General features: G+C 35.7%; 2 gene segments (V, D, J or C); both read right to left on the bottom strand.

Annotated features, from left to right (window-relative positions):
• Positions 1–17,698, bottom strand: part of LOC116541450 — a 544,521-nt gene that overhangs the window by 425,370 nt on the left and 101,453 nt on the right.
• LOC116541457 lies at positions 1,854–2,992 on the bottom strand. The segment is given in 2 exon segments: positions 1,854–2,646; positions 2,794–2,992. Coding segments are annotated over 2 exon segments (462 nt in total).

Below are 17,698 nucleotides of genomic sequence, written 5' to 3'. Positions count from 1 at the left end.
TTGTTTGACTATTTTCTGTTTTTCCCATTATTAACATTACCAAGTATTTGACTTTTTTCCCCATTATTAACATTACCAAGTTTTTAACTTTTTTATTTCTTCAAATTTATCCAGCATTGGATTTCCCTTAATTGCTTTGTTTTTGTTTCCTATTTGATTAATTTCTCTGCTTATCTTTATTTTTTAATTGAAGTATAGTTTACATAGTGAAATAGATGAGTCATAAATGTGGAGTTAGATGAGTTTTGAAAATTGCAAACAGCCTTGTAAACCACACCTTTATCATGAAATATAACATCTATTTTCCTTTATCTTATTGAAAATTTCTTGTGCCCCACCCAAATAATTCCCACTTACAGATTTAAACACTATTTGGCTTTATTTCACTGTGGATTAATTTATCTACTTTAGAAATTCACATAACAGGAGTCAAGCAGTATGTACCCTTTTGTATTTGGCAATTTTGCTAGGCATTGTGTAATTTAGGCTTATTCATATGTGTATCAGTGGTTCAGGTCATTTTATTGCTGATTAATATTCCATTGAATGTATGTGGCATGATTTATTGATTTAGTCTCTTGTTTACGGACCTTTTCTCATATTTATGGCTATTATGAATAAGACTGCTGCAAACGTTTTTGTACAAGTCTTTGTGTTGACATGCTTTTATTTTTCTTGGGTAAATGCCCAGATGTGATGTCACAGGGTCATGGTAGAAATGCATTTAGTTTTATGAAAATCCGCCAAAGTGGTTGTCCAGTTTCTGTTCCAACCATGTTCCAAAATTCCACCTTCTAAAATTTTATATTCCAAAAAATTTTAAATGTAACGTTTGTTTTAAAATCTTTTTTTCCACATCCTTACTTTAAAAAAATTTATTTATTATACTTTAAGTTCTGGGGTACATGTGCAGATCGCGCAGGTTTTGTTACAAAGGTATACACATGCCATGGTAGTCGTTTGCTGCATCCATCACCCCGTCATCTACATTAGGTATTTCTCCTAAAGCTATCCCTCCCCAATCCCCCCACCCTCTGCTATTCCTCCCCTAGCCCCCTACCCCTCAGGCCGCAGTGTGTGATGTTCCCCTCCCTGTGTCCATGTGTTCTCATTGTTCAACACCCACTTATGAGTGAGAATGTGTGGTGTTTGGTTTTCTATTTTAAAATAGTTTCAGACACACATAGAAGTTGCAAAAATGACACAGAGTTCTCTTTCACATTTCACCCAGCTTTCTCTAATAACATGTTATATAACCATAGTTGTGTACCATTATCATTATGTACTAGTATCAAAACCAGAAAACTGATTTTGATACAATAGTATTTATTAAACTGCAGATCTTATTCTGATTCACCCATTTTTATATTCACTTTTTTTTTAGATATATACTTCAGTGACATTTTATCATATGTATAGATTTCCCTACCCACAACTACAATTAGGATACAGAACTGTTCCATCCATCACCCTGAAGAAATTCCCTGTATACCCACTTCCCACCCATAACCCTAGGCAACCACTGTCCTGTAATTTTTACATATTGATAGTGTTATATAAATGAAATCACACATTTTGTAGACTTTGAGATTGACTTTTTTTCATTCAACACAATGCCCTTGAGATTCATCAAAGTTGTTGCATGCATCAATAGTTCATTCATTTTTATTGATGAATAATATTCCCTTGTGTAGATATGTACCACAGTATATCTATCGACTCAATGAAGTGTAAAGTTTCTGAGATCCATCATGTGTTACCTATATCACTAGCTTATTGCATTTTATTGCTCTGTAGCATCCCATTATAAGAATACACCACAATTTATTTTTCTATTCCCCAGTTAATGGACATTTGGGTTGTTTCCTGCTTGGGGTTATTATGGTTAAAATTGCTGTAAACAAAAGTCCTTGTGCGAAGATATATTTTCATTTATTGTAGATAAATACTTAAGAGTGGAATTTCTGGTCCTATGTTAAGAGCAATTTATAAGAAACTGCCAAATGATTTTCCAGTGTCGTAATATTGATTTGCATCCCATCAGCAAGGCATAAAAGTCTCAGTTGCCCCACAACTGGTTGGATGCTTATAACAATTTCAAATATTTTAACTGTAATAAAAAATTAGTTTTAGATAGTCATTTATTAAGAGAAGTTTCTTTCATTTAATTACAACTCTCATACTACCACACTAGTGTTTATACATTTATTCATCTACTTGTGTGTGCAAATGAAAACTAGTCTACATCTCTGCCCACATAAGCCCCCACTGTGGGGTTTGGCTGGAGCCTCAACTGCAGGTTTGGGTACAGGCTGCAGGTGCCTGGGGAGGACTGTGTGCTTGCTGCACAGAAGTAGGTGGCTGAGTCTCCAGGCTGGGAAGCCATGATATGCAGAGAGAAGTGTTTGGCACTTTTATTGAAGAAGAGTTTGAATCTTCCTTCTTCTTTTACAATCATACCTGACCGGATGGCTATCAATAATGCAGGGCTTTTCCCAGGGAATTGTCGGTACCATGGAAAGTAATCAAATGCACTGTTCTCATAAGTACAGTTCATAACTGAAATGTCTCCTTTCTGGACAATCAAAGATTGAGGACTTTGTTTCACCTGCTGGTCACTTTTCTCCTTCTGTTGGCCACTCACCCCTGCATAGAGAGATAACAAAATGTCATTAGACCCCCAAAATAGTATTTTCTTCTTAAAGTTTCTACCTTCATGAGTTTGTCTGTACCCTAAATTTCTCATTCACTCAAGTGAGTAACATATCCTGGAGTTTCTCCTCCACAACTCACAGCATAGTTGAAGCCACAGAATTAAAAATGATCCTCCTAAGATCTTGTCCATTCCTCCTGAAACCAGAGCTCAGTGACAGCCCAGGTAGTCTTCTGGTCTTCCCAACCAGCTGAACCTCTGACTATAAATTCACACTCAACTGAATCCTTTCAACAGGCCCCGCCCTTTCACAAGTGCTTTCACTTAAAGATATGTCTGCCAAAGGAAGCACTTCCCCACTTTGTCCAAATTTAGAATTGCTGAAAATACATTCATTGGGAATCAGTAATCCCCTTTCCACACAGATAAGGATCAGTTTAGAATTTTTGCAGCTCAAGCCCCCACACTTTTCTTCATATCTTTCAGAATATTAAAATAATAAATAATATTTTAATATTCTAATAATTTGATAGGTAGTTGAATCATGGAGGCAGGTCTTTCCCTTGCTATTCTCATGATAGTGTATAAGGCTCATGAGATCTGATGAGTTTATAAAGGGGAATTTCCCTGAAAATTGGGGTACAGACAAACTCATGAAGGTAGAAACTTTAAGAAGAAAATATTATTTTGGGGCCTAATGACATTTTGTTATCACTCTAAGCAGGGGTGAATGGCCAACAGAAGGAGAAAAGTGACCAGTAGCAGGTGAAACAAAGTCTATTGACATATCTAGCTATCCTACTATATGATTTTTATTATTTTAGATTATTAAATCATTATAAATCATTATTAATGATTTAATATTTTAGAATATTAAAATATTTTACAATGGTGGAAGAGGGGAACTCCTGTGAAACCACAAGATTAACATGTACAGTGGCATTTCTTTTTTATTATGAATATTAAAAAGTTTGTTGAGGGCACACAATGGGCATAATATCATATTACAAGCTAAGGTCATGGATCAGAACGTAGAGAATATGTGGTCCCTTTGTCCTCAGAGAACTTAAATTTTATTACAATTTTTCAGATGTATTCATTCCATGTTTTACATGATCCTCAGAAATGACAGAATATAATTAAGTCAAGTTTATTTTTTCTCCATATGTTTTCTAAATTTCAAATTAGGTAAATTAAATATTTTTAAAATATACATAAAGAAATTAGGAAATACTGGAATTATCTATCCTAGAGGAGCTGTGATCTTTAAACGTGTAAGAGAGGATAGAAAAATTCTGCAGAATTCAGAAGGTATAGAGCTATAATCACCCAGTAATGCAGTCATTTTTGGTGGCTCTTATCCTGAGTTTGAATAAAATTTGATATTTTCTTCACACTTTATAATGGGTCAACTATGAAAATATGAGGAATCAGTTTAACTTTGATGTTAACACAGCAGGATACACAGGCAGAAATTGAAGATAAATTCTAAAGAAGCCCTAAAATAGGGATCATCTGTGTTATAAATCATAGAAGTTAAAATAACATGAGAAGTACGTTTTTTTCAGAAGTACAAAAAGGATTTTGTTGGATCTATGTTTGACATCATCCCAAATTCACTTGAGAAAACACCATACCAGTCCAACAGGAGACAGTAGTCCACATTCCTCAATCTAGAATCCAATCCTTTTCTTCTCCAGTACCCTAAGGTACTTTTTAGAAGTTGTTTAAGTTTTGATGTGCTTTCTTTTCATTTTCATTTATGTATGCATATCTTCAATACATATATACTGAGTGCTTACTAAGTGCCTACTAAATTAGGCTGTACTTGCATCTCATTTCGTTCATGAAAGAGCCTCAGTCCCAGTCTTCAGTCAGCCTAGTCCCAATATTCAGGTATCAGCCAATGATACCTGACAAAGACTCCAGTATGTCTAGATAATGTGACGAAGGAAAGAGTGATAAAATCTGCTTCTGTGCACAGTCAAAGAAGAGTATAGATGGGGAAGATGCTTGAACTGGGCCTTAAACCATGATAGATTTCCCCATGAAAAGAATAAATAAGGGAATTTTTTTTCCCATCTATTTATTTTATTGCATTTTAGGTTTTGGGGTACATGTGAAGAACATGCAAGATTGTTGCATAGGTACACACGTGGCAGTGTGATTTGCTGCCTTCCTCCCCATCACCTACATCTGGCATCTCTCCCCTTGCTATCTCTCCCCAGCCCCCCACCCCCCACCGTCCCTCCCCTATTTCCCCCCAACTGACCCCAGTGTGTAATGCTCCCCTCCCTGTGTCCAAGGGCTGATATCCAGAATTTACAAAGAACTAAAACAGATTTACAAGAAATAAGGGAATTTTAGGCACAGATTAGTGTGGCTGGAGATTGAGCTGTATATGGGTGAAAATGTTATAAAATTATACTAGAAAAGTTAATTGAAGGATAACATGTAAAATTCAAAAAAGTGTTGATTTCCAAAGTTGTATTTTCCACTCTGTTAGGCTAGAATAAACACAGATACTTCTCAGGTAGATGAACGGATAAATACACAAATACATTGAATGAAACAGATATGCAAATTGAAACAGAGCAAGAGATAATTTACTAGATTTTGAAAGGATTATCTCTGGCTACCTACTGAATATGTATATTTGGACAAATGTTAATCTTTTTTGAAGAAGCATTGCCCCTTTGTGGCTATATAGGGAGTTTACACAAAACAATTTCCTACAGCTGCTTAAAACTGTTCAGTAATCCCTACATCTATCAGAATACTGAAATAAGTGGCTGAATCTTCCTCTTGAGCCAATGATTTCTTCAGATGAAAGGAGATTTTGCCCTTGCTGAGGTCAGGTATATCTCAGGAGGATCTGGAGGAACTGATTGGGATGCTGAAGGTACCAGGAGAGAACAGGGCTACTGAAACAGTGACACCACAACTGCTCTGGGGTTCCTTCAGAGGTGGAAATTAGCCGTCACTGCATGGTATCTCCTTTGCCGCATAATAGCAATGTCGGATCAGGGAGAAGTCTTCACACTAAAGAGAATATGTCCTTAAATAGACCTAAATTAGATAATTATACTTCATCTTTATCAATACTTGGTATAGTAGCCATCTTTTTATTTTTAGCCAACATAGTGGCTACATAGTAGCATATATATACATAAATATATACATATGTGTGTGTGTGTGTATATATATATATACACATATGTGCTACTATGTAGCCACTACGTACATATATACATATATATATATATATATATATATATATACACATATAGTGGCTACTATACACCCACTATGCTATAGTGGCTACATATCTTATTGCAGTATTAGCTTGCACTTCCCTGATTATTAATGACACAAGAGTCAGGAAACCTTTTCCATAAAGGGTCGAATAGTAAATATTTTCAGCCTTGCAGGTGATTTAGTCTCAGTGGCAACTGCTCAGTTCTGCCATGGCAGCATGAAAGAGGCCATTGGTAACATATTTTTTAAAAATCCAAGCATGGCTGTATTTAAATAAATCTTTATGAAAATAGGTGGATGGCTGAATTTGGCTCATAGGCCATATTTTGTTGACTCCTGATGTAGAACATATTTTCATATGCTTATTGGTCATTTTTATATTTTATTGTAAAGATTCTGCTAAAGTATTTTGTTAATTCTTAAGTTGGGTCATTCGTTCTCTTTTATTGAAGTGTAAGAGTTTTTACATATGCTGAACACAAGACTTTTGAATAATTTATGTTTCAAATAGTTTCTTCTAGTCAATAGCTTGTCTTTTTGTTTTCTTAAAGATGTCCATGACCGCTGCACTGAAAAGTCCAAAAACAATGCTGACAAAAATTAAAGAACCTTAATAAATGGAAAGATATGTCATGTTCATAAATCAGCAGATTTAATAGCCCTGCCAACACTTTGACTGTAGCCCTGTAAAACTGGTTTCAGAGTTCTTTCCTCCAGAACTGTAAGAGGATAAATTTATTTTGTTTTAAGCCACCAAGTTTGCAGTAATTTGTTAGAGCAGCTTTATTAGTTTGCTAGAGCTATAACAAAGTACCACAAGTTAAGTGGCTTAAACAATAGGAACTTACTGTCTCACATTTCTGTAGAGTAGAAGTTTAGAGAGAGACTCCCTGTGAGGGCTGTAAGAATCTATTCCATTTCTCTTGCCCAGGTTCTCATGGTTTTCTGGCAATCTTTAGCATCCTTTGGCTTGTTGAAGTACCACCCTGATCTCTGCCTTCATCTTTAAATGCTGTTCTCCTTCTGTGTGTATGTGTATCCCAGCACCTAAACCCATTTAGATTAAGTAAACTTACTGAGGCTCTAGAAGAAGGTCTTCAGGACTCAGACCTTAGTTATAGATTAAAAGAAGTTAATCACTTATGTCTTTAAATGAATGCACACTTACACATAGACATATAGCTTAAGAGGTATATAAAACTCTGAAAAACTTTGTAATTTTGAGTTGGTCTGGCAATAATTTCCAGGCCATCTCGCTGTAATTGGATACAGAAATAAAAGCTCTCTTCTTCCCCAGTTCATCTGAATCTCGTTATTCAGCCATGTAAAATAGCAGCCCAAACCTCAATTTGGTCCGGGAACACAAGGACAGGAGAAACAGAAGGAAGCATCCAGTATGGGAAAAAGTAGGCAGCCAGAAGCCTCGCAAGCAAGGTAATCCCACCTTCTTTCGCCTGCTTTGTTCTCATTGGGCTGGCAGCCTATCGGATGGTGCCCACCCATACAGAGTGTGGGTCTTCCTCTCCCAGTTCACTGATTCAAATGTCAGTCTCCTCTGGCAACACCCTCACAGACACACCCAGAGACAATGCATCCTTCAATCCAATCAAGTTAATGCCTAATATTAACCATCACAATTAGGGTCCATTCTAATCCTTTATCTTAACTAATGACATCTTTAATGACCCTATTTTCAATTAGGGCCACATTCTGAGGTACTGAGAGTTAAGATTTCATCTTGAATTTTGAGAGACACAATTCAACCTATAAGAGCAGCCATAGAAAACTAATACAATATGTTGTCTAAAGTGCCTAGTTTTTAACAAAAATTTATAAAATATGCCCCAAACAGGAAATTGTGATTTTTACTTTACAATAAATTGGGTAACAGGAACTGCCTTTTTTATTTTTTGTTTTTATTTTTTTTACTTACAATAAATTGGGTATTGGCAACTGCCTTTTCTATTACTTAGATGTTGAATTTCACAGATGAAAATTTCAAAATTGCTGTTTTAAGTATGCTCAAAGAAATAAAATCATGCTTAGGAAAATAAAAAAGATATGATGATGACTTCTTACCAGCCAAGTAATATCTATAAAGTGGTAAAAAGTATTTTTTATGAAAGGAACAAAATAGAAATCCTGGAGTTAGGGAAGTGCAATGACCAAATGAAAAATTCACTGGAGGATCAAACAGTAGGTTTGGGCTCCCTGAACAAGAAATCAGTGAACTTAAAGATAGATCTACAGAGATTATGCAATCTGAAAAAAAGACAGAAAAAAAGAATAAAGAAAAATAAACAGAGACTCAGAGAAATGTGGCACATCATTGAGCACACCAATATATGCATAGTGAGAGTACCAGAAAAAAGAACAAAAAATTTGAAGAAACAATGGCTGAGAACTCCCAGATTCAAAAATATATATATATTAATCTACTCATCTAAGAACCTCAGTGAACCCAAGTGAAATGAATGCAAAGAGATTCACACTCAGACACTTCATAGCAAAAATGTTGAAAGACAAATAGAATCATCAAAGTAGAAAGAGAAAAACAAATCTTTATGAAAGAAACTCAATAAAATTGGCAGCTGACTTCTCAACAAAAACAACAGAGTCAAAAGTCAGCAAGAAGATATATTCAAAGTGCTGAAAGAAATATACCATCAATGAAGATCCTATATTCAGCAAAAGTATCTTTCAGACATGAAGGTAAAATAAAGACATTTCTAGATAAACACAAACTGAGAGAATTTATTGCAAGCAGACCACCTTCAAGCAATAATAAAGGAAGATATTCAGGTTGGAAGCAAGGGGCTTCAAACAGTAATTTGCATTCACACACATACTAAAAAGATAGTGTGACTGCATATATTATACATATATGATTATGTTATTGGACTTATAGAAATGTAATTTATTTGGCAATAAAAGAACAAAGGAGGAAGGCAGATTACAAAACTATATTGGAGTAAGACATGGAATAAATGATCACTTCTCGAAAGACAATGACACCAGATGGCAACTTGAATCCACTGAAATAAATGATCACTTCTCCACCTTTTGGCTATAATTAAGTGCACAAGAACAAATGAAGAGAACCAGAAATGAGAAGTAAGAAGGTTAACAACAAGCACTTCAATATATATTTGTTTTCCTTTTTTCCTTCTCAGCTTATATAACATAAAATTATGTAAAGAAACAATTTTAAAATTATATAAAAATAATTATAATTATTGTTGTTTGTAACATATATAGATATAATATGAATAACAATAATAGCAAAAAAGGGAATAAGAACTAGACCTATATAGAAGTGACATCTGAAAATCCCATTGGAATTAAGTTAGTATAAAATCTGAAGTGAATTCTGACAAGTTTAGAGGTATATATATATTGTAAGCACTAAAGCATCCACCAAGAAAATAATTGAAAAAGCATAGTGAAAAAAATAATTAAAGGGATTAAAATATTACACTACAAAATATTCACCTAATGCAAAGGAAAGCAGTTAAGGAGGTACAAATGAACAAAAAAGACATAAGAGAAAGAAAATAAAATTCAAATGACAGATATAATCTATGTCAGTTATACCATTAAATGTTAATGGACTAAACAATCCAATCAAAAAGCAGAGATTGTCAGAATGGCTACACACAGGCATGCACACACACACGCACACACACAACTATACACTGTCAGAGACATACTTTAGATACAAAGATACAAATAAGTTGAAAGTAAAAGAATAAAAAAAAGATACGTCATTTACAACAACCATAAGAGAACTGGAGTCACTATTCCATTATTAGACAAAATATACTTTAAACCAAAAAATGTTATTAGAGATAAAAAAGGAAATTTTATAAGGATTAAAAGGATCTTCCATTAAGAATATATCAGTTATAAACATATATGTACTTAATGACATACCCCAAAGTACACGATGCACGAAAACTGACAGAATTGAAGGGATAAACAGAAAATTCAAGAATAACAGCTGAAGATTCAGTACCACACTTTCAACAATAGATAGGACAAAGAAAATATCAACAAGGAAATAGAAGACTTGAACAACACTATAAGCCCTGTAGACCTCACAGACATCTATTTACCCAAGATCAGAATACACATTTTTCTCAAGTATGCATGGTTATACTTTCCAGGATAGACCATATTCTAGGTTATACAACAAGCCTGAAAAACACAAATGAGTGGACATAGTTGGACATAGTTGAGTGGAACATAACATTTTAAAGTTTTTTTTTCTTCCCACAGCCATTTATCAATATGTTAATATTAGAAGAAATTTTACTTTGCTGCACTAGTGGGATAAGATGCAAATATTTGACCTTGTCTGTTGGTACATAATGAGATGAGGTAGACCTGGATGTGCTTGAGACACACCACTAAGCTGGGTCATAGTCTAATATGTCTAACAACATGTTTATTGGAATGTTCTTTCTTTTCTTTTTATTCTTCTTACTTTTTACCCCTTTGATGTCCTGCACACTCTCGCTTAAATATTTATTTGGATTCTGTCCTCCTACCAGCTACTCTACACCTTCCAAGTTAGATATTTATAGGGTAGGAGAAAGTGTGTATTGAAAAGGGAAAATAAAGACCAAAGTCTCAAACCTGTAAAGCCAAAAAGAATCTGTGGTTAAAACTCTATCTATGTACAAAAGGAATATATGTTTTCTATTATTATACTTTAAGTTCTGGGGTACATGTACACAACATGCAGGTTTGATACCTAGGTATACACATGCCATGGTGACATGCTGCACCCATCAACCCATCATCTACATTAGGTATTTCTCCTAATGTTATCCCTCCCCTAGTCCCCCACCTCCTGACAGACCCGGGTGTGTGGTGTTCCCCTCCCTGTGTCCATGCATTCTCATTGTTCAACTCGCACTTAAAAGTGAGAACATGTGGTGGTTGGTTTTCTGTTCTTGTGTTAGTTTGCTGAGAATGATGGTTTCCAGCTTCATCCATGTTCCTGCAAAGGACATGAACTACTAAGCTGTCCAAATGCTGCTGTGGTGACCTCATGATGTGCTTGTTACTGGTGGAGGAACTGAGCCCAGCTGAGGGTTTGTGTACAGGCTGCAGGTGCCTGGGGAGCACTGTGGCACCACAGCACAGAAATAAATGGCTGAGTCTGTGGTCTGGGAAGAGGAAATTCGCAACAAGCTATAGCGTTCCATACTGACAGTCGTGGCACTTAATCTTCCATTCTGCTTTGTCCCTGAGGGAATGTAAAACAGGTTGATGAGCTGTCCCAAAGGGTTTTGGCGAAACCACTGCACATTGTTCACAGAGGCTGAAAAATTGCACCACAGCGTGTAATTGGCTCCCTCCTGGAGAATCAAGTCTGGAGGACTCTGCTCCACTTGTATTCCTCTCACACCTGGTCAGAAATGGAGAAAAAGTCATGGGTGATGATCAGTTTAACATCTGAAAAACCCTGAAAATGCCCCCACAGATTATGTGAATAGAAAGACTGCGAGACTTACTAACTCCCTTCCTCCCCTCAACAATGCTACAGCTGCTAAATCCTTTCAGATTTCCACCTGGGACAGCCTCAACTCACAGCAAACCTGGGCACTCAAGAGCCCCAGCAGAGCTCCCAGTGTCCTCTTCATGATGCTTCGCCTTCTTGCTCCAGGCATTTTCACCATAACATATATTTAACTAAACCTTGGGGCCGTGGATGTCATGACTTGGTTCTGGAACTGTTGCTGCTCCTGCAACCAATCAGCTCCACCTGACAAAGTTTGCTTAGCCCCAGACACTACTGAGTTAAACAGCGTTCTGCGACAGGAAGCCCCACCCGCCGGCTTCAATCTGGCTGAGAACTGGGGTGGAAAGTAGTGGAGTAAGAGGGAAAAAGAAAAGTCATTATTCCATAACCAAAGGGATGTTTTCTGATAATGCTGGATATAGTAAAGAATGTGAAAGGTCCTGTGAGAAGGAAACGGAGGGGCCTCCTCGGAAGGAACACATGCCTCAACTATACTAATTCACGCCTGGAGAGGATCACAGAATGAGCGTCCACATTTTTAACCCCCAAAACAAGAATGTGTTCTAACATAAGGGTCTTTATTAACCAATTAATTAATTTAAGTGAAAGTCATTCCAGTCATATGAAGTAGTAAGAACATACATGTTATGTATTATATATGTAATAATTTTTATTACTAGAATATATGAAATATGTGGATTAGGACTCTCCTGAAATAAGAATTGTGGTAAATATTGTTATAAAAAATGATGCTAGAAAGACTGTAAGTTGTGAGAGAAAAAATAAGATCAATTCAAATATTTTTTCTACATATTACCCTGGATGGACAATATGCTTTATTTTTCTAATTCTTGTTTTATACAAACTTCCTGTAGCTCATTTTGCAGTCCAGTAAATCTTTTTTCTTTACTGTTTTTCTGTCTTCCTCTTTTCCTTCCACTTGCTCCTATCATTATATTTTTGTTTCCATGTTCTTCCTTTTCTCTCTCTACTTTATTTATTTTTTGGTCGAGGGTGGGGGTTCTAGTTACAGGAAAGGGACAGAAGAATACTAAGGAAAAGATGACCTTCGTCAGCTTAGAAATAATTTTGGACCTATGAAATAAAAGTTCATATTTTTTTCTTACATAAAAATCTTGGGAAATAAATTTTTTTTTTTAAATCCGGATTCCCTTCTTTGGAATTCTCCACTTTTTCTTTTGCTGTATATGATTCTGTTTGATCCAGGAATATTTGCTGATAAATACTGATAAAGATAGTGATATAGATAAAGATAAAAAATTTAAATATAGATATATTTGCATGTCAAATATAACCTAGTACTTGAATATTCATATGTCATTTGTCTTGTTTTAGATGACAGAGCTACAATGGAAAAGAATACTCAGCAAAACTATGTTTCTTATGTGCTGATAATGATTTAGCTTGTCCTTGCACACAATTATTCTTCCCTCTTTACTATTACTGGCCCTCATCCTTATACTCAATATGTTTCTCAAATCTTTCAACAACTATTCTCTACTAGGTCCTTCAGAGTCATCCCTCAATTTAAGAAAAGCCTATAGTGAGTGCCTCCTGATGTGCTAAAACCTTGAGAAGACCACATCTCTCAGCATATATGAACAGTTCAGCCCAGCTGTCCTTCCCTAGGGCTGTACCTGTGGGTTGTCCTGGCCCACAGAAGTGTCCACAAAATGGACAGTACCATATATAGGACCATGAGACCCCATGGTGGCTTTTATGAAAATAAATACTTTAAATGTAATTTTATGTAATAAGAACACCTATTTAATTCATATCTATGAACTGAAAAAATATGAGCCCACCAATTTGATTCAATATAGGTAAGCCAATATATTTAAGAGTATTTGAGACCTTGGAAATTTTTTAAAAATGAATTAGATACAGTTTCTCCTTCAGAGAGCTTGCGATCTAGTGAGGAGACAAACTTCTCTCTGAATGTAATAAACGCCTACAGGATATCATTTTTAAAAAGCATCCTTGATTGCTAGCACAGAGAAGGCCAAATAAAAGGGGAAAAAAAGCATTCTTAAGCACCACATGAGCACCAAGACAGTAACGATTACTACAGACTTCTATTACAGGACATGACTTGATGGGGGATGTGATGCCACATGCTTTCCGTGGAGGTGACAAGACTGGATGGTAACAAAAGCAAAGGTGGGAAACTTTGAATAGTGACTCTTTATTTTAAATACAAGGAGGAGAGAAGATAAGCAAGGATGTGGACAGTACGACCCTTAGACTCAAGCAAGAGCCCTGCCCAGAGCCTCATATTTTATAGGGACACTCAATCTCTCTCTCTCTCTCTCTCTCTCTCTCTCTCTCTCTCTCTCTCTGTCTCTCTCTCTCACACACACACACACACACACACACACGCATGCATACAGACAAATGTGCTAAAGAACACAGGCTGTTACTGTCACTCAGGTCCAGGCACAATCTGTAACCTAAAAAACTACTAACAGCATTTTTCAGGTTTAAGAAAAATACTTCTTCCCATACCTTGACCTTTCTTCTTGACAATGCATTTGAATATTAGAAATATTTGTGGGTTGTGCCGCTGCTGCCATAGGAGGCAGTCTCTGTTTATATGAAAATAATTTGTTTGTGCTTTTGTGCCAGACTCCATAAATAATAATAATTATCTGTAGATGGATTTGGAGGTAAAGGGCATGAAAAATGAGAACACCTATATTTTCACTGAAGTAGAAATAAAAGTTCTGCAGGCACAACATTGGATTAAGTGCTCAAGAACATTGCAAATAGTTACAATTGGCATTATGAGGAATAGTGTAGAAAAATAAGTAAATATGATTAAGGAATCAATAATTGTTATTGGGCATTCAGCAAGTATTAGAGAAATTGAATTAGAAGGGAGAAAAACAGGAGAGAGGTAATATGGGTAGAACTGATAAAGAGCAGTTTATTCATTAAACATCCAACCCCAAGATTCCACATGGAACTTTGCTATGATGTTGTGTTTCATTTAGATTGCCTTTTGCTGGGGACCACCAGATTTAAAAAGTCTTTTTTTCCTTCCTACTTATATTGTCTTTGGAAAGATTGCCTTGAAGACATCCTTAAATGTCGGCTTTAATTAAGTCTCCCAATCTCAAATACTTTCATCGGTGAGCCAAACTCCTTTGAAGAGGAGGCTTCTTTCCTCAAAAGACTGTAGCTCACTGAAGTCAGGATACTGGGTAAAATAATCTGATAATGCAGTTTGAAATAAGCACTTATTCTGGGTTTTTGACTGCTTGAGAGAGGAGATTAATAATTTAAAGCAAATTGTTTTGCTTTATACCGATCCACATGGCCAACCTTAAGTCATCTCAGCTCATCACTATCTCAAATAACATGGAGCAAATCACATCCTCCAGCTTGTTGAAAATCCTGTAGTCTAATTTCTCTAGAATCAGGTACAAGCTCTTTCCTTTGTAAAATGGCAAATAAGAAAATAAAGAAATCTAAGATGTCCATAGGAACTAACCGGTAGACAGGATTCTACTTTCTTTGTACTATTTGCTTTCACAGAACATGTCAACTTCCCGAAAATAACAGAAGCTCAGATCCTCAGTTGTTTAAGCTAGTCTCAGGTAGTTTGTATGCAGCCCCCACTACAGTCCTGAGTAATGCAACACTCAGTACAGAAGTACTCAGCATGTCGTTCCAATGGGCTGAGGGTTACCTCAGGAGGAAGGAGTTTCCATTCTTCCTAAATTCTGCCTCCAAACCTTCAATTCCTGAAACAAGTCTATATCCTGATATGTACTTCAGGAGAACCTGGAGTCCTTGGCTGGGGTATTGCACATATCAGAAAATATATGATGGAACAGAAAATCAATAATAGTTGCACCTTAGCTACAGAGGGATTCCTTCAGAGACAGCGACATGAACGTCAGGCTGGGTCACAGACTGGCCTCTGGTTTTTCCTACAGTGCCAATGCCGTGTCAGTGAACTCAGCTCACACAAAAAGTCTGTATCCAGAGTCAAATAGACAATACTCCATTTATGGACAAGAGAGTAAAATGGAATGATTCCCACTCGGGAATAAGAGTACCCCAAGCATCAAGACACACACTGAAGTCTGGCCGAGCACTGAGGGAGTAGCACACACCGTTCCAGGCAATTCCTCACAGACACAATCTGACCACTGGGTAACTTGAATCCAGGTTGAAGCTAAGGAGAAATAGCAGGGATTTAGATTCTTCTTCTTAGGGATCTTGTAAAAACTGCTAGTAAGAGATGCTCTCTTGACAAACCTGCCTGCCTCTGGTGTCTGAGATTCTTTATATATCGCTGTCTAAAATAATGCTCAATCAGAAAGAACACCTCCTTAACCTGTGGGGAGGGAAGGAGCTGATACTAATCTGTTACAGAAAAGCCATTTCCAATTTAGGCAACAACGCCCTCCAGGGGCCAAAGAGAGGGCTAAGGAGAAATTCACAATTTTTGTGAACTTCCTCCACATCCTTCCTGCCCTTCTAGAGTTGAATTTCAAAGATTTATGATAATGTGCCAAGGAGGATTTATGTTTGTAAGCCTGGAACTTACATAAGATGGAGGATTTTTAGAAAAATAACACAAAAATCAGAATAAAACTGGCTATAAAAGTTTCAGGTAAAAAATAAAATCACAGAAAACTATAAATTTTAAAACACAAATACCATAAATATAAAATTCAGAAAATTAAATATTTTATTACTTATTTATCTGACACATTTCTATAATACTTTATTTTTAATTTTTTAATTTTTGTGGATATGTAGTAGGTGTATATATTATTTTGGGGGTACATGAGATGTTTTGACACAGGCATGCAATGTGAAATAATGACATCATGGAAAATGCAGTATTCCTCTCCTTAGGCATTTATCCTTTGTGTTACAAACAACCCAATTGCATTATTTTAGTGTAATTGTACATTATTTTTAAATGAACAATTAAATTATTTTTTACTGTAGTCACCCTGTTGTACTATCAAATAGTAGGTCTTATTCGTTCTATTTTCTTGGTACACAGTACAAAAATCACAGTACATTATGCTAATGTCATATAAATTTTTAGGAATATAGTCAAATTTGAGAAAGTATCTAGCAAGTTACTATGTGCTATAAGGCTTCATTACATTTCAAATTTTCTTATTCTGTAATATATCCTAAGTATTATGAACTGATGACACTCATCATCTAGTTTATAAAGTCTGTATTAGTTTTCTGTTGCCGTAGAACAAATTGCCACAGACATAGCAGCTTAGAATAACATCTATCATCTTACAGTTTCTGTAAGGCCAGACTGGTCTTGAACTCCTGACCTCAGGCAATCCATCCACCTTGGCCTCAAGGATATAGTTAAAGCAGCATTGAGAGAAAATGTATATCCCTAAATGTAAATATCAGAAATGAAAAAAAAGTATCAAACCAAAAATCTAAGTTCCCACCTCAAAACACAAGAAAGAGTAGAGAAAAATTAACCAAAAGCAAGTTTAAAGAAAGAAGTAATCAAGATAAAAACAGAAATCTATACATTAACTGTATAGCAGAAAACAATTTTTAAAAATCAATGAGAAGCAATTTTTTAAAAGATCAGCAAAACTGACAAACTTGTAGTGAAACAAAGAAGAAAAGACAAATTACTAATATTAGAAATGAAACAGGAAATATTATTACAGACCTTGCAGACATAAAAAAGACATTTGGCAAAAACTAAGGAAATAAGTGTAAACTGTGGGCTTTAGTTAACTTAAAAAAAGAAAAACCAAATATGTTTAACATTATTGGCTATTAGAAATATGCAAAGTAAAGCTACAATGATTTCTCCATATTTCTTAGAGTTGCTAAAATATTAACCAATGACAACACCATATACTAGCAGGAATGTGGAGAAATTAGATTACTCAAGCATTGCTGGTGGGAATGCAAGACAGTACAGCAATCTAGGAAACAGTTTGGTAATTTCTTATAAAACTAAACATACACTTACCCCATGACTCAGCAATTGTACTCCTTGATACATATTCCAGAATATGAAGACTTACCGTCATACAAAAATCTGTTCATGAATGCTTATAGCAGCTTTAATCATAATAGCTCAAAACTAGAAACAACCCCAATGTCCTTCATTAAGTGAATTGTTAAACAAACTGGTATCTCCAGACAATGAAATTCTACTCAGCAATGAAAAGGAATGAACTATTGATTATGCAACAACCTGTATGAATCTCCAGAAAATT

The sequence above is a fragment of the Sapajus apella genome, unplaced genomic scaffold (genome assembly GCF_009761245.1).
Source record: "Sapajus apella isolate SASKATOON/1434 unplaced genomic scaffold, GSC_monkey_1.0 scaffold151, whole genome shotgun sequence".
Lineage (NCBI taxonomy): Eukaryota > Metazoa > Chordata > Mammalia > Primates > Cebidae > Sapajus > Sapajus apella.
Note: the sequence above shows the minus strand (reverse complement) of the source record. Positions and strands in the feature narration are given on the sequence as shown.